The following is an 18,393-nucleotide window of genomic DNA, read 5'->3' on the forward strand; positions in this document are numbered from 1 at the left end:
TTTTTTTATGATAGAGTAAAAAAATTCTTTATCAATGAATTAGACTGAGTCTCATCTAAAAGAAAATAAAAGATAAAAAACACTATCGAAATATAATGAAGAAAGAAGAGAGTCGATGAATCATTTTCCCAAACACGGTGCCAAAATTTTCCTTTGACTACACATCAGCAATCCAAAGTTTCAATTCAGTTCAATTTCGGTTAATAGAAATTTAGTTCAAGTAAGTTGATATTGATAGACTTAACTCAAGTACATTTACGATCACGCTAAGGGTATTTTGGGAAGTTATTGTTTAATATTGAGTTTAAGGGGTGTAACAAAGAAAACATTGGGTGTGCAACTAGAAAACCACAAAATAATGAAGGATAAAATGTCATGTTGAAAAAAATGGTGAAGAAAGAAGAAGAGAAACGATGGAGAGTGGAAGTGGGAACCCTCGTTCTTCATTTTTCCAATCACGGCGCCAAAAATTCCCTTTGAATGCTTCTACTGCTACCCATCATCGATCCAAAGTTTCAACTTTTTCTCAAAGGGTCACTCCTCCTCCTACCACTGGCAGCAACAATAACGCATCTACCTCTGATTTCAATGATGATGATTCCAGTTTTGGGGTTTTACTTGGAACTTGTTCTTATATGTGCCCAGGTAAATTAATTCCTGATTACTTCGTACTTTTGTGTGTTGGATTCTGGCGAGCCGGTAACTTTTGTTTCGAGATCGGGAGTTGGTGTCTAACTGCTTTCTTGTCCGGCGGGCTATGGTGTTTCTCGGGTGGACTGGGGGTTAAGGGTGCCCGTTTGGTTTGGTCCTGAAGTCTGGTGGGCCGATCACATTTGATTCGAGATCGGGAGTCAGTTCTTTGGTTCAAGTTTGGTTTTGGGCTGATTTAGTGTTTCTTTCAGTGGACCAGAGGTTAAGAGGTGGTGGAAGATGATTGATTTATAGAATAGTAGCTCAACTTAGGTGATGAGGACAGTGTGTTTTATTTAGAGAGGTGTTATTTTGGGATGAGTAGTGGCAACATGTGGTTATGGATACTGTTTTTCAGTGGTCGTTTCGTGAAGGGATCTGTTTTTGGTGGTGATGTCTATCTCTGTGGGTGTGGTCCTCATGGGTGTTGAAGGTAGGGTTGGGCTAGGTGTTGTGTGTAGGGGTGTTTTGTTTGGAGTTTATTGTCGGATGCTCCGCCTATATACGATGCCTTTAGTTTGTATTCTCTGAGTCATCAGTCGTCTCTGTTCGTCTTAAACGGTGATTTAATTAAATAAAATTTACTGTTAAAAAAAAAAAAACACATCGACTATAATTGACATTTTTCATTTCAACTCTTAGGCTAACATCTCGAGATTCAAATACTGGTTACACCTAACTTTGTGACGATCTTCTACTTTTTTATTTTTTTATTTTTTTATTTTTTATGATGTATTTTGATTATGACCGGTCTTATATTTTGGTTATGATTGTGTTATAACGCTGTTTTTTTGTGATGATTTATTTTGATTATGACCGGTCCTAAATTTTGGTTATGATTGTGTTATAACGCTGTAAAACACACTTGTCGGTTTTGATAATAATCACAAGAATGGTCTTATATTATATGTTTCTTCTGATAGTTGGTTGCTCGATTCCAAATTCATACTTCATTTCCTGCAAAAGTTTAAAAAACTTAGGCAAATTTACTTGAAGGCAAAATGATCATTTCAATCTGCAAACCTGTAGACAAAATGCCCCATAGTTTTCATACTCCATAGAATTTACAAATCAGTGATGTAGAAATTGTCAAAAATGCTCCCTATAATTTAGCTAAATTACACCAGAAATCCTTTAAGTTATTTACTTGTGATAAATTGGTCTTTAAGTTTTTTTCGTACCACTTATATTCTTTAAGTTAATTAATTATAACAAGCTAGTTCTTTAAATATTTTTTGTAACACTTACGTTCTTTTAAGTTATTTAATTAAAACTTTTAGGCCTCAAATAACTTACATTTTTAAGGTGTAAAATCTCTCGAATTGTTAAAGTTAAATAACTTAAAAAATCTAATTGACACAGAAAAAACTTAAAGGATCAACTTGTTATAATTAATTAACCTAAAAAACCTAAGTGGTATGAAAAAAACTTAAATAACTAATTTATTACAGTTAAATATCTTAAAGGATTTTTGGTGTAATTTATCCAAAAATTTAATGTGATAAGGTGTACCCTTAACAAAGTTATTTGATAGATACAATTTAAAGTAGAATTCATATACAATGTGTGGATCATTAAATCAGTTACGAATATTTGCACGCCACTTGTCACTCCACCTAAAATGAGTGGATCTGAAAATAGGCATGAATAAAACTTTTTTTTTTTTTTGAGGGAAGGCATGAATAAAACATTTCATAAATGCATCTGTCCAACATTGCATTATTCATCCTACTATAATGTATCCTCTAAAAGAAATCTTACTATAAAGTATATCATCATGCTTTATTTTACATCCCAGAAACGATATAACTAAGTTCACACTAGATCTTTCTCCATTTCCATTTTACTTGCAATTCTTGACCTCACCACTTTCAAAATCTCTTTTCGCCAAAAAAACTCTTAGCATTATCCAAAGCTAGGCTGCATTTCTTCCTTTGTTACCTAATACTAGTAATTTCACTGCTGCGTTGGAGTGTCAAAGTTTAGGGACTCTATTGTAAAAGGTACTATAGCTAATGTATTTGTTTCTATCATTTTTATTATTTGTTCTTCAAGTGTTGATATATCCGATTTAAACCTAGTTTCTTTTTCTCTACATGATAGTACTTGTTTTAACTATTTGACAAAATGCTTCTCTTAACTATATGCAGTAACAAATTTATAGATCTCAATTTTAGACATACTTTTAACCCCTACATATATTTCTTAAAAGCTACATCTTTCCGAATTTACTTTTCTTGTGTTTTGATAGATAAATTCGAACATAATGATTTTTAAGAATTATAAGGCGTGCAAACAGAAGCACCCTTCAATTTTAGAATTTTGCTCTTTATCTAACTGTTTTTGCTCGTTCCCAACTGAAAAGACAAAATTACCCATGCATGAGTTAACTCATGCTAGTATTAATTTTAAGTGAGTTAACACACGTTGTGTGAGTTAAGTCACGCTAGTATTAATCTCTCTGTGACCTAACTCATGCAAAAATTAACACATACGTGAGTTAACTCACGTTGTGTCTGTGCAAATTAGCAGAAAATGCAGAAACTCATTTTCCCTAACTTTCTTCATTCATTCATACATCCATTCAGTCAATTGCATCCATTTTTTCATCATTCATTCAAGCATTCATTCAATCAATCATTTACTCATAATTAAAATACGAAGAATAAAGGAATAAAATAACGCAGAATGTCATAAAAATGCAAAAGCGCAAGTGTAAATATATTACAACCATATCCGACAAAATGTCATAAAAAACTAAAAATATACAAAATTCATAAAATAGAACCCGCCTACTACTCACGTGGACTTCTACTCCTCCTCCGCGGAGCTGGCACCTCCTCCAACACGCTATAATCAGACCAGATGCCCTCTAAAATGCCGAAATAGAGTGGATTTGAAAACACATTAGGATACCCCATTGCACTCTCCACTCTGGCTCTGATGTTGTTGATGATCTGGAATGAGTCGGGAGGATGTGTGGCCCACTGCTACTCAACAATAACCTCCTCGTAGACAGGTCTGGGAACTGTGCTCAAGAACGGGAGCAGGGCCGATGGTAAGAGGATGTGATACTTTATAGAACCATTTCATGTACCCCTTTGAATGCATATGCCCCTCGCCCTCCGGGACCGGCCCACCCCTCTGCTACTGGGTAAGGACATGGACAACAAACTCGAAAAAGCACGTAGCCACCTCTGTTGGCTCAAGAGGCCCAATCGACGTAGGAGGTCTGGGATTGGTCTGAACATAGTTGTACTGCCTCAGAACCCTCTCCTGCAAGTGACGCATCATCATGTCTTTGTCGTCCATGATCCATCCGGAGTACCAGCATACGTCCTGAAATGGTGTCATGTCTCGTCGTTGCTCATACGATCTCCAGATGACATGAGAATGCTCCATCGAATCCATCAATCCTCTGAAGTGTCCAGCATCAGGAAACCCTATGAGGTGTCTATCTACCCACATACGGGTCCTCCCGATCGTAATCTTCAAATTTCCTCCTCGAAATGAGTTGTCTGAAGTGAGAAAAAACTCATTCCTGCAAACACAAAGAGACAAATTTATATTAGCACACAAGTATCATACAAAAAACTATACATTTACGATTCACTTAAAAAAATAAGAAAAAAATATATTACAATAAGCAAGCTCATGTAACCACCAACGTCGCCAACATTTGAGTTGGAGGTAAGAGAAAGCTGCTCATACAGGAAAGCAAGTCTCATCCTACCCCATGACCATTCGCCTAACTCATCCAAATTTCGAAGCGCAAGCAGCCACAACAGATTAACGGTTTTGTTGTTGTTGCTGGCAAAAAAAAGGGTGTAGCCAAGCAAGAGCAACAAAAACACCTTAACATAGGCGGGCCTAACAACCCTCTGCTCCACCTCCTCCTCCTCTGATAAATCATCCACCAACTGGTTACACTTATTCCACAGCTCATCATAACGTTGTTTCACGACTGTGTAACTGACATGAGCACCAAAATGTTTATTCACCTGTTCCACCGTAAACAATAACTCATTCTCCATCAGCTCTAACCCTAGTCATGAGATAACTCATCCTCCTGAATGAGCCTTCCAGCGATGGAGATGTCTAGAAGACACGCCACATCATCTAGTGTGACGGTCATCTCCCCAACAAGCAGGTGGAAGCTGTTAATCGCCTCATGCCATCTCTCAGTCAAAGAACAAACGAGCATGTGAGAGATGCTTTCTTACCCAGTCTTAAGGAGGGGGGAAAGACCGGAATCATTCACCGGATCCCATAACCACCCATTATCTTCTACCGACCACGGAAGTACCATGCGAGACATCGGTCATCTTATGGTCCATTTGCAATTGAAATAATAAAAAACAATTAAATAAGAAGAAAAAAAACATGAAATATTCTGAGTAAAAAAAGTCACATATTCTAATAAACACCGTTAAAAAAATAATAAGTAAAATAAACATGAAATATTCTAAGTAAAAAAAATGTCACGTATTCTAACTAACACCATTAAGAAAATAATAAGTAAAATAAACATGAAATATTTTAAGTAAAAATAATTATTAACATATCATTAAATAAAATAAAGCAATTATCCTTACTTGTTTATCGCTCCAATGCTTGCTTGCCACGTGTTTACCGAAGTCCGATAAAAGCGGCAACTCATAAGGCCCCTTGGAAAGCCCTCATCCTCCATACCAGGCTCCCCCTGCTCCCGAGGAGGCTGCTCATACTGTGACTTCTCATATTGAGGCTGATACGCCTCCTGATACTGAGGTTGATACCCCTCTTGATATTGAGGCTGATATGCCTCCTTCTGATAATATTGTTGATACTCCTGTTAGCCTACATTTTTAAAGGGCTATCTTAAATGCAATCAAACTAGAGTTGACCTTATGATCGAAAGAATCGGCATTGCTTTCACATCTAGATGATAAGTCGAAAAATTGGACTTATTGGAAATGCTCAAGGCATGATTTCGGTTCGACAGGCAGAAGAGTGTCGAAGAAAGTTTGGTTCCACATAAGGTCAGACAACGGATATTTCCAAGAGACAAATGTTTGAAATTCAAATCGAACAAATATCTTTTATCCGTTTTTAGCAGTTATAGTTTCAAATCTTAATGTAGGTAGTTATTCTTCTAGTATAAATAGTAGTTTTTCATAAGGAAAATAGGTCACAAACCAATCATACACAAAACTTACACTCAAACTATCCGCATTCAAGAGAGAAACGAGTCACAAGTTACAATGTATGAACATGTGTACCAATTTACATTCAATCAATGCAATTTAAGTTTGTTCTCTTAATTGTCTTTACAATTTACTTGTTTGTTTTAAGCAATTTCTCTTATTTTTCATTTGGAAAATAACAAGCACAATATGTCTCAAGAATAATCACAAATTTATGAAAAATAACAAGCACAATATGTCCTTAAGATTTACTGGATGATCTTGCAAATAATTAATTTTAAACCAGCGGTTGTTTACCAAAAATCAATGTAAACAAATTGGCACGCCCAGTGGGACATTTTGTGTTTTTTTTAGAATTTTCTTTTGAAATTATTCGATTAAAATTATGTGGTTTGTATTGTGTATGCGCTTGAGAAGTAAAAAACAACTTCCTGAAATGGTTCGTCCGAATCATAACGTTGCAACATCAAATGTTGTTAGTGTGTCGGAAACAGTAACCAAAATGCAAGGCCAATAGAAATTCCTGCAGAAGGGCATGTTAATGAAGTGCTTGGAAATGGGGCACAACAACAAGTGGTGCAACCACAGGCCCAAGAGGAACCCAAAAGAGCCCCAATATTGGTCAATAGGCACCAAGACGCAGACCAAGTAGTCATGCAGACCCGTCGAAACAATTATGAGGGCCAGAACAACATAGCAAATGTGGTCAAAGCCTTGTTAGCCCAAAATGGTTTTAACATGAGTTTACATAGGCCCAATTTTGTGTCGGCTTTGTCTGAATATGTATTAATGACTGAATTGCCGAGAAATTGGAAAGTTTCGAAATTTACTAAATTTGCTGGGGAAACTAATGAATCCATAGTCGAACACATTGCACGATATCTGACAGAGGCAGGGGAAACTAATGAAATTTTTTCCAAGTTCTTTAACAAAAAATGCTTTCACTTGGTTTACCACATTGCCTCCTCATTCTATTTTTAGTTGGAATCAATTAGAAAAGGCTTTTCATGAGCAGTTCTATATGGATCAATTTAAAATCAGTCTGAAAGAACTAGCCAACGTTCAACGTAAAACGCACGAGTCAATTGATGACTATTTGAATAGATTTCGACTCCTTAAGGCAAGAGGTTTGACTATAGTGCATGAACTTAGAGATATGGCACAATTACTAGATAGAGTCTGACAGGTCGAAAGGCTTAAGGCTGAGAAATCCAGGACAAATAGGTTTGCTAAAAAAGAAAAAATAGCCTATGTTGATACATATGACAGTGATCCTGAATTCGATTAGGGATCAGATACTGTCGAAGATAATGAGATTAATCTCGCAGAATTAAAAGATGGGCCTCTTTATGCATGTAAACTGTTAAGGCCATCGAATGGAAAAAATCCTGAAGAACCAAAGAATGACAAATACCCTCCTAAAACATATATCTTTGATGTTTCTAAGTGCGAGGAAATCTTTGATCTTTTGGTTGCTGATGGCATAATATTAGTTCCTAAAAATCTAAAGTTGCCTCCTTTAGAGCAAAGGAAAAAGAGAGGATTTTGTAAATTTCATGGTTTCTTAGGCCATAATTTGTCTCGTTGTACTCGTTTAAAGGATTCTGTGTAGAAAGCTCTCGATGAATGTAGGCTAAAGTTTGGAGACAAATTCAAACAACCAATGCAAGTTGACGTTGTCCCTCTTAAGAAAGCTGATGCCATGTACGTTGATATAGCTGACATAAACATAGTGGAAATCTCTGAAGAAATTGTTGCTGGAAATTTTATTGAAACATCAATGCCCAAGGAGAAATTGCAATTAGATGTTGAAATGGTTACTGAAGACCATCAATCTGACAATGCAATGGTTACTGAAGGCCAATTTGCTAAGAAAATGAAAGTAACATATCCAAGGGATGAGGAAGATCTGATCGATTTTCTTAAAAGATGCAAAATTTCTAACACAAAAGCTATGCTCTGCCCCAGATGCAATGTAGTTTTCGACAAAGAAGCTGCGAAGTCTGTGGAAGGGTTTCGACCTCAGTCGAAAAGGAAAGGCAAATGGCTTGACAACCGTCCAAAATTTGGTTTCAACAAAAGAGGCATTTCCTACAAGATGACATATGCAGAAGGAAACTCAAAAAGAAACCAAATGAAAACTTTCAATCCCCCTGCAAAGTCACCCACAGACACTTGGGGTCTTTTCTGGTGTCAAAAAATCTGGCTATTCTGCCCCTCCAACTAAATGGTTAAGAGAATTTCCACAACACCTAACCAACAAGAGGCATCGAACTCCAAAAAATATGCCTACAATAACAACTATGACCAGCAAGAGGCACACTATGACCAAAACACAATGGCGTAGGTATCAACGTCAGAAAAAGGCAGAGGCCTTAAGAGATGTGACTAATGCTGGCAAGGTCAAGGGAAAACAAGTGGCAATCTTCGAGATGGTTAAGAAACCAGCCACTGAAAGAATCTTTCCTCCATTGTCAGCCATAAAGAAAGATCTTCCAAAGGAAGACGAATAGATGACTTCGAATTTTTCTGACTCCGAGCCCAGTCTCGACATAGTTTTCAATGTTGTTTCAATACTCCCAGTTGAATATGACATTACGTCAGAAATCAATGAAGTCGAAGATGACTTCACAGAAGAAATGACTAATCACAAGCCATTATATTATTATGTAATGAACAATGGTTGTGTTGAAAAGCAACATGCCGTGTTCGAAAAACCTGACTTCCAAATGATGCATCATCTCAAGCCTTTGTTCATTCAAGCTAAAGTGAATGGCGTTGGAGTAAATAAAGTCCTGGTAGATGGTGGTGCTACTATGAATTTGCTGCCTCAATCTTTGTTGAAAAAGATTGGCATCGCAAATTCTGATTTAAAGCCTCACAATGTGGTTTTGTCTAATCATGAAGAAACATCTGGCAACTCCCTTGGTGTTGTTGAGGTCGAATTGATGGTAGTAAGCGTCAACAGAACGACTATATTCATGGTGGTCCCATCCAAAGAAAATTTCAATGTACTATTGGGTAGATAATGGATTCACGGTGTTGGGGTATTGCCTTCGACGATGCATCAAAGGCTTTCTATATGGAGGGAAGATGGCTTGTTAGAAAACATTGAAGCCGATCAGAGTTATTTCTTGACTGAAGTAAATAACATCACCAAGAAGGATTTCGATAAGCAATTAGCAAGCATCCCGCCATGCATATCTCTTGGCCCTGGATATGAGGTCCAAGAAAATGAGATGTTCTCCATGAAACTCCACCCAAATGTTGGCTTTATTTGGGAAACGGAGATTATGATCAAGACTATGTAGTAGATGATCATGAAGGGACTTCCTCAAAGGAAGAAAATGTGCTCAGGAAAAGAACGTCAACTTACCAGAAGTTGATTGAAAATGTGCTCAGGAAAAGAACGTCAACTTACCAACTAGGTGGGATGTGGATGAGTAAATAATGTCCAAGCCCAATGCTTGGGATTAAATTACGGCCTACGTGGCCGAAAACAAATTAAAAGCGACCAAGGAGGCCGAAATTATGCAAAAAGAGGTAATCGAAACTCCGGTAGAAGATACTAAAGATGACCTCGTTGATGGCCAAAGGTTGGATTACATATATGATGATGAACCTTTAGGTTTCGAAAAAGATCTGTTGGGGTCTACTACAAAAATGAGGGCACATGATCCTTTAGAAGAAGTGGATTTAGGGGATGGCTTTGTCAAAAGGCCAACCTATGTTAGTGCCAAGATCAACAAAGAGTTCAGGGATCGAATTGTAGAACTCTTATAAGAATATAAAGACTGCTTCATTTGGGACTACAACGAAATGCCTGGTTTGAAGCAGATTCCTAGAAGATTTGCACCACAAATCTTGTTGAAAATTAAAGAAGAGATCGAGAGACTCTTGAAAAGCAAGTTCATCAGAACTACGAGGTATGTAGATTGCTTGGCTAATATAGTTCCTGTTATTAAGAAAAATGGGACTCTTAGGGTCTGTATTGATTTTAGGGATTTAAATAACGAACACAGCTCGAATATGTTCCCCACTGACAACCCTAAGGAGGAGACCCAGCAATAAAAACCACAGTTGGTAATTCCTCTCTGGAAGGCCCCATTGTACGATCCTCCATGAGTAAAAGAAGGAACAAGCATCGTGTCTTCTATAGACGCCTCTCTCAACAACATCATCCAGATCCTATGTCAACAAACACAAGTGATCGACGATCAAAACAAGCATATAAGGGTGATATCCAAGGAAACACGTGGAAGGTCTCCCGCCCCCAGGCAAGTTGTTCGTTCTCCCACTCCCAGTGTAATGGAAGGGGAAGGAGCCCAACTCTAGATAGATCTAGATTTCCTCGACATCCTCTGAAGGAATATGCAATAAGATCATCAAGATCACACCATTCACGAAGGAGCACGTCCAAACGCTCGCGATCCTCATCTTACTCGTATGTGGATTGTGCAGCATACGATCCCTTCACCAAAAGGATTAGGGAAACTTGAACCCTCATCTGATTATAGAAACCCCCCCCCCCCCCCCCCCCTAAATGGAGACCTACTATGGAACCTCCGAACTGGACGAGCACATTGAGAACATCGAGGAGGTGCTCAAATACATAAATGTGTGAGGGTTTGTCAATTGCTAATTGTTTATGACCACACTCGCATATGAGCCATATAAAACCTGAAAGGGAACGAGGGAAAAATGAATTTAACATTCAAATCCACCCTTATTTCACTGATCAGGTGGATTCAAATCCAAAAATTATCACAAATTTCTTCGATAATAATTTTTTTATAGGGAGAGTGTATAAAGAAATCTTTGTGCTGTACGGAAATACATATAACAAATTGCGCCAAAAATATGAACAGACTTAAGTCAAGCCCTTCATAATGTCAATGTTTAGGGCCTTTATGTGAAATTTATTATATATATCCCCCCATAAAAAAATATTTCTATATACACCCCCTCCGTAAACAAAAATTAAGCCCCTACCGACAAGGGCCTAGGCCGTCGCACCCCTAGTCTATGGCCTAGGACTTGCCCTGCGTGGCCCAAACTTAAGTGGAAAGCGTGATGTGTTAGTTGTTGTAGAATTTCTTTTTCAAGTTCAACATGACCTTATTTATAAATAAGTACTAGTTAAAAGATGGACACTCACATTCTCATCTTTCCGCTCTTTTTATTCCGCTAACGTTTGAAAATTATGAACGACGTTTTTTTTTAAGAAATTTTGATTTTGATTAAAACTAAAAATATAATTTTTTTTTGCTTTCAAGTTATAACAAACTAAACTAACTATGATTATCTTTTTTTTTTTTATCAAGAAGAAATGATAAAAACAAAACCAAACTACAATCTCAAACGAGCAACTCCAAGAGCATCATTCAGAAGGGAATGACGCAGTTGAGGAGGGCAAAAAAATCCAAGACTTTAGAGCATACGAAGAAGAAGCATCATGCTTAGCAAGCCAATCCGCACACGCGTTACCTTGACGGAGGGTATGATGAAAATTAACAATGCAATCTCGATGTTGCAGTTGGACAATCTGACTAATTAGAGGAGCATGGGGATGATGAGATTGGACATCCGACATGATTAAATCAAGAGCCATCCTAAAATCTGATTCAAGAATAATGTTCTTGTGACCCGCATCATACGCAATACGAAGGCCATGAAAAATGACATACAATTTGGCCGCCAAGCAAGAAGTAATACCACAAAATCTATAAAAACCCAGCAACCAATCACCATTACTTTTTCAAATAAGACCTCCAAAACCTGATCTCCCAGGATTAGAAAGAGAACTACCGTCAACATTAACTTTGATGATATTATCCAAATGAGGAATCCATTTAACTTGTCTAATGGGCTTCTGAGTTGCATCATTAGAAAGGTACACCACCACATATGAATGAAGAGAATAAATATGGCTAAGTCAAACCCAATTTACCTAATCATTTCCATTGAAAACCTTATGATTTTGTGCCTTCCATAAGACCCAACATGTAATAATGAAGATATTACCATTAGGATCAAGGGAATGATGTTTCAACCACCAATTGAAATCTTGAGAATTGAAATTTGTATCTTTGTTGAACAACAAGGCATCCCAGATCGCCAATGAGAGATGGAAAACTCCAAAAGGTGTGAAAAAGTGACTCAATACTAGATCCACATCTCTTGCATGATGAATATAAGGTTAAATATCTACTAGCACTAAATGCATTCGTTGGAAGGTTACCATGCATAGCCAACAAAATAAATATGTTTCAGATTCTCTAGAAGGTTGAGTTTCCAAATCCAATGTCATGTTTCCTGCTGAGTCTAACCTGCAAAATAAAGAGAGTTTGATGTCAACCACTGATAACCACTTTTAACAGAGTACATACCTGATGGGGAATGAGTCCAAATCTTGATGTCTTGGGAAGACTAATCGATTAAGATACTTTGAATTTGGAGTTGAATATTGAGAGGTATCTGAGTTATGAGATGAGAGAAATTCCAGCAGTCGTGTGGTAAATGTCCTTCAGTCTCAAATTAGTTTCACTAATGTGGACATAAGTGACAAGATTACAAAGATAATCATCCTCCAACCATTTGTCATACCAAAGAGAAACATCTTCTCTTCCAATTCTAGTCTTGAAACCGAATTTCAAAACTTCAACTGTCTTGGTGATAGCCTTCCAAACACAAGAAGAACCCTGATAATTTGTTGCCACTAAAATAGAGATACCATGAAGATATTTAGAAGAAAGAAAGTTGACCCAAAGCTTATCCGGATTATGAAGCAAATCCCAAACATGTTTGCCCATAATAGATATATTTGAAGCACGATCTGTCCGAATTTCAAGACGCCCTCTAGACTTAGGTTGTGTAATCATCTTCCAATTCACCCAATGACTATGCTTCCTTCCCTAAATAAATTGTCTGATAGATGCATATATTTGGTTACACACCCCTTCAGGAATCCATAAATTCTGCATAGAGTAGGTAGGAAGAGAATAGACCATAGATTGGGCCAATGTTACCCTCCCTGCTCGACTAAAGAGTTTTGTCTTTCAACCATCCAATATGCTATTGACTCGATCCATGATATAAGCAAAGTCAACATTTTTTATCCTAGCCGATAACATAGGGAACCCAAGGTACTTGCCTAATTGAGTATAATGAGTAAAATGAATGATAGAAGAAAATTTATTCACTTTTCTTCTAGAGATATTAGCAGAAGACATGAATTTAGATTTTTTTAATATTAACTTTCAACCCAGAAGCATGACAAAAACTCTCTAACACCTGTTTCACTATTCTAGCTTGAGAGGATTTAGCTTGAGTGAACAAAAGGCAATCATCTACAAAAAAAATAAATGTGAAATAGCTAGACCATTATTAAAGATTTTGATCGGATGCCATTCATTAGATTGAACCTTCTCCAGAATTAACATAGAAAGTTTTTCCATGCAAAAGACAAATAGATAAGGAGACATAGGATCCCCTTGCCTTAAGCCTCTTTGAGGATTAAAACTCTCTAGTTTTTCGTTGTTCCACTTCAAAGATAAAGTGAAAGAGGTTATACACTTCATAATAAGAGTAATAATGGAAGTAGGGAAACCAAAATCACGTAAAGTAATGCGAAGAAAATTCCAATCTACTCTATCATAAGCTTTTTCAAAATCAATTTTGAACAAAATATAACCGTTTTTCCCTTTCTTCTTATTCATGCTATGAACTATTTCCTATGCGATAATAACATTATCTCTTTCAATGACACCAACAATATAACAAAAAAATATAATCTAAATTCTTTTTTTTTAATGACACCAACAACATTCTTTATTATAGAGAAAGTTGTTTAAGGGTATAATTGGGATAATGAAAAAGTAAGTATAAATATACGATATAGTTTGTTACACTTTTTAAATGATAAAAGAAAAAACTAGACATATATATTCATATCGTGTTTGTTACATTTTTTAATATTTAAATTTATTCTTATCTATTAATTACGTGTGTTATTTGTATAGAAAATTGAGGACATTTTTGAAAAAAGAAAAAGTCAACCCAAAAGAGTTTTTTTTTAAAGAAAGAACCAGCCCAAAAGAGTTGAAAGAGGTTATTTTCTTTATATATAGTATAAATATTAAATATTATCCTCTTTAAAAGTTCTATTTCATATTCATATTTTAATGAGCTAAATTCTCTAAAGTCCGATTGATGAGATATCTATGCTATATATAAAGAAAATAGTCCATTTCGAAAGGATCTTGGGCTGAATTTTTTGTTATTCTAATTATACCCTTAAACAAATTTTCTTATAATAATGTTATATTGTTGGTGTTATTAAAAAGATAAGAATTTTTATTATATTTGTTATATTATTGTTGTAATTTGAAAAGATAAATATGGTTTGTTGAGTTTGTAACATTTGAAAGTCACAAATATTTATATTTATACTTATAATTTTAATATATAAATTTATATAATATATCGTTTGTAATTTACACGTGTTAGTACAATAAAAAGATAAGAAGTCTTTTCGCCAGTATATATAATTTCTTTTTTCAGGTTAAATATGATCTTTCTTTTACTAATATATTAAATTGCTCTGTTTCTGTTGTAGATAATACTTAAAATACAACATAAAATATCTGTGGCCAATTCAAATAATTTTGAAAGAAGAGAATATGAAATTGTCCGCAAGAGCTAGAAATTTAGTTACTCAATAAAAAGGTTATCTACTATTCAAAAGTTATCTACTATGGATAAAAGGCTTTCACAACTCAAAGAGGCACAAGAAAGGTTTGATCGAAATAATGAAATTTTGATTCCTAGGATCCAAAGGGTTCCAATGTTTTTGCGGCAAAATGAAAGATTTTATAAGTATTGTACACCAAAGATTATATCATTTGGTCCTATTCATCACAATGCTAAAAATCTGAAAGAAGGAGAGCATTACAAGCTTCTATGGACATCAATATTTGTTGCTAATTATGGCAAAAAAATTGATAAAGATGATAACGAAGCATGTAAGCTTTTGCTTAAAAAGATTGAAGATAATATTGAAAATGTGAAGAATATGTTCACTGAGGATGCAATTGAAGGCTACAATGATAATGATCTTGCTTGGATATTGTTTGTGGAAGGATGTTCTTTGCTACACTTTATGGAAAATGTTGATGACCAATGCCCGGATGCCCTAAACCTTAAGTTTGACCAACTGATGCACATATGGAGAGATACTAATTTGTTAGAGAACCAGCTTCCAAACAAAATGCTTGAGATTCTATGCAAAGAAGCGGGTTATGATTTGGGATTTTTAATTAACAATTATGATAATTTGGGTCGAGGTAAACGATGCGGAATGGTAATGGTTCAATTGGAAAATACTAAGCCCTGTCATCTACTCGATTTTGCTCGTTCATTGTACTTGTCACCCAAAAAGGTTTCCAACGTCGAAGGACATGGCCAAATGGAAACACAGTTGGAAGGAGGTGAACATAGTTCAATGCGGAAAAAATACAACTCAAGACCAAGAAGACAGTGATGAGGAAGATATTAATTTTAATTGGAATACTTATAAGAGCATACGGGATCTAAAAACAGTAGGAATTCGAGTGGTAGCAAATAAGACAGATGAGTGGAACTGGAGTAACATTTCGTTCAAGTCTAAATGGTTTAGTGGAGAATTAAGGCTTCCTATGTTTTTGTTTAATGACGTCACACCTTATTTTTTTCGAAATTTAATAGCATATGAGATGTGTCCAGATGTTCATTACAACTATGAATGTTGCTCGTTCTTTAGCTTCATGGATTCATTGATTGACAATGCAGAGGATGTAAAAGAGCTTAGACCAGCTGGTGTATTTCAAAACTTGCTTGGGAGCGATGAAGATATGGCAAAACTCTTCAATGATTTGGGTGATGATTTGCCAACAAAAATGTATTGCCACATTGCCTACACAAAAGCAGTAGCCTATAGCAAGAAATATATTCTCATCAAGCATGAAATTGAAAAGCATTACAAAAATAAATGGAAGACATGGTTAGCTCAAGCTTACAACACTCATTTCAATACACCATGGGCTATGATTGCTTTTTCAGCCGCAGTACTGGCTTTAGTTCTTACTTTCATCCAAACCTGGTTTACCATGAATCCAAAATAAAAAGAAATATTCCAATTAAACAAATATGTATGTGTGTTAGAACAAATTGAGGATATTGTGTCACCTCCTCATATAATAATTTCGTAGTATTGAGATCCATGTTTCTTTAACAAAATTAAAGTGCAAAAAAATTGTTTTATATTGATAATGTAATTGTTGAGACATTTGTATTTTAGAATATATCAGTTGTATTTTGTGATGTGTTATTTTTAATTTGCCTTATATAAATTTGAAGTTTCATGTAACTAAAGTATATTGATCCATACTGGTTTGAATGAATATATTCAATATTTGAAATCATGGTTAGGTAATAATAGGCCACTTTGATTGAAGGATGGCTCATGGAAGTATGGTGCCCATAATCGTTGGAATTGTAGCAAAATTCTTTGGTAGTTTTACATGAAAGGTTCAGATCCAAGATTTCTAGTTGAAGAGTCTAAACATGTATTAAATAGTGATACGTCAGAAGGAATTACAAAAGTTTATTTGGGCGAAGGAAATATACGGGTTAAGATCTTCTCCATTTAATCTTTTTTCATCTTTATCTTTATTATATATATTTGCACTATTTTTTTTTTTTTTAAAGTACACGTGTCATTCTCTCTATGCTAATTGTCATTAAATGTCTTAATTTGGGCATATGTCATGGTAGTATCATTCATTTGTTTGATGATTGATTTTATTAAGAAAGGATTTTAATTTGTGAATTCTTATAAAGATGTATAAAGGATACAAAATCGGTACAATAATTATATCATTAATTAAAAATTATCTTATTTGGTATAATGCTTTCACAATCTCTAGAGTTTTGCTCAATTATTGATTTAAATCAAATTGTAACCAAAACTCATTTCTGGTTGAAAATTCTTAATCATGTCATTAAAAAATTATCATTCAATGACATTTTGACGTGTGTCATTATTGTGTAGTTGAACCAATCATATTGCATCGTTTTGTCTTTTTTGCATCATATTACTTATTTTTATATTGCTTTGCATAATATTTCATTTATACTGTTTACCTATATATACTCCGTTGTTATTCAATTGTCTCATTCATCTATTCCTCCTCCCCATCAATCTAAAAAACGAGATTATAATGGCATCAAGATCTGATAACATTTGTAATTATTTATCAAAATAAAAACTATTCTCTTGTAGAATCAACAACTGAAATTATTGGCAGCAGCAATTCTATTTTATATCTTTGACAAGTTTATGAACATAAGTATTCATGTATCTTTTTTTTCTTTGAATGTTTCTCACTTTAATGTGTTGTATTTATCTGCCGTATTAGATACTCGGTTTTTTATTTTTCAACTCGTGTATTTATTTGCCAAATGCAGCATTTGGGCTTGATTCGTTATTGGGCCTAAGTGACAAAGCCCAGGTCTTTGACCGGTCCAGAACATGAAGGAAAGCTAGTTTGTGAACAGTGACAAATCGCCAAAGTTAAGAGAGCTCATGTTGTTTTTTACCTAATGGTGTTAAATAAAAAGAAGGTAGACATAGCAACAAGATACAAATAAAAAAAGAAAATCAAGTTATTCTACAATATGCAAATAAAAACTCGCTACGTTTTTTATGAGAGAAAGGTGAAAATGTTGAAAAATTAATTGTCTATGTAAAGGGTAAAAAAGTCATGTATTAAATTTCAAATGAGTGTAACGAATTTTTTTTTCCAAATAAGTCATGATCCATTTTGATTGGCTCATGAAAAAAAAAATGAGTCATGATCTTTTTTTATTGGTTGATATAAAATAAGAGCAGTGCTATGTAGTACGGGAATAAACAAATAGAAAACAACAAAATAGTGGTAGAGATGCATACCAACTTCTATTTAGCAGAAATCATGGGTATGCTATAGTATTATTCGTAGTTATTCGTAGTTTTTTCTCCGTACCATAGCGTATTTCCAATAAAATAAATGTGTCAAAATCTGTTTTGATTGGATGATAAGAAAATATTAAATGAGATGATAAATATGAAGATGGCACATGTACTTTTAATTTGAAGGAAAGTAAATTTCAATCCATTTTGATTGGCTCATGAAAAACAAATGAGTCATGATATTATATGATGTTTATGATGTGAATTATATGATGTTGACCAAGATGTTGCTATGTTGTTTAACATATTGATTATGATATTGTTATGTTGCTATGTTGTTTAAGATGTTGATTATGATATTGTTATGTTGCTATGTTGAGTAAGATATTGATTATGATATTGTTAAGTTGTTATGATGTTGTATATAATTGTTACTATTAAGTGATGAATATGTTGTACTATATATGATTAATTATTATTAAGTGAATGTTATGAATATGTTGTTGTTATATTTTCATAAGATGATGA

At 34.9% G+C, this 18,393-nt stretch overlaps 2 protein-coding genes across 2 annotated transcripts; both read left to right on the forward strand.

Annotated features, from left to right (window-relative positions):
- The first annotated feature begins 305 nt into the window (after positions 1 to 305).
- Positions 306 to 1,259, forward strand: LOC11409757 (uncharacterized). Its single transcript, XM_003628031.4, has one exon. The coding sequence runs from the start codon at positions 414 to 416 to the stop codon at positions 810 to 812; it is 399 nt and encodes a 132-aa protein (XP_003628079.1). The 5' UTR covers positions 306 to 413; the 3' UTR covers positions 813 to 1,259.
- A 1,164-nt stretch (positions 1,260 to 2,423) lies between these two features.
- On the forward strand, positions 2,424 to 16,235 carry LOC112417239 (putative UPF0481 protein At3g02645). The gene is made up of 2 exons (XM_039828586.1): positions 2,424 to 2,693; positions 14,494 to 16,235. The coding sequence occupies exon 2, from the start codon at positions 15,335 to 15,337 to the stop codon at positions 16,034 to 16,036; it is 702 nt and encodes a 233-aa protein (XP_039684520.1). The 5' UTR covers positions 2,424 to 2,693; positions 14,494 to 15,334; the 3' UTR covers positions 16,037 to 16,235.
- Positions 16,236 to 18,393: the final 2,158 nt, after the last annotated feature.

Source organism: Medicago truncatula, chromosome 8 (genome assembly GCF_003473485.1).
Source record: "Medicago truncatula cultivar Jemalong A17 chromosome 8, MtrunA17r5.0-ANR, whole genome shotgun sequence".
NCBI lineage: Eukaryota > Viridiplantae > Streptophyta > Magnoliopsida > Fabales > Fabaceae > Medicago > Medicago truncatula.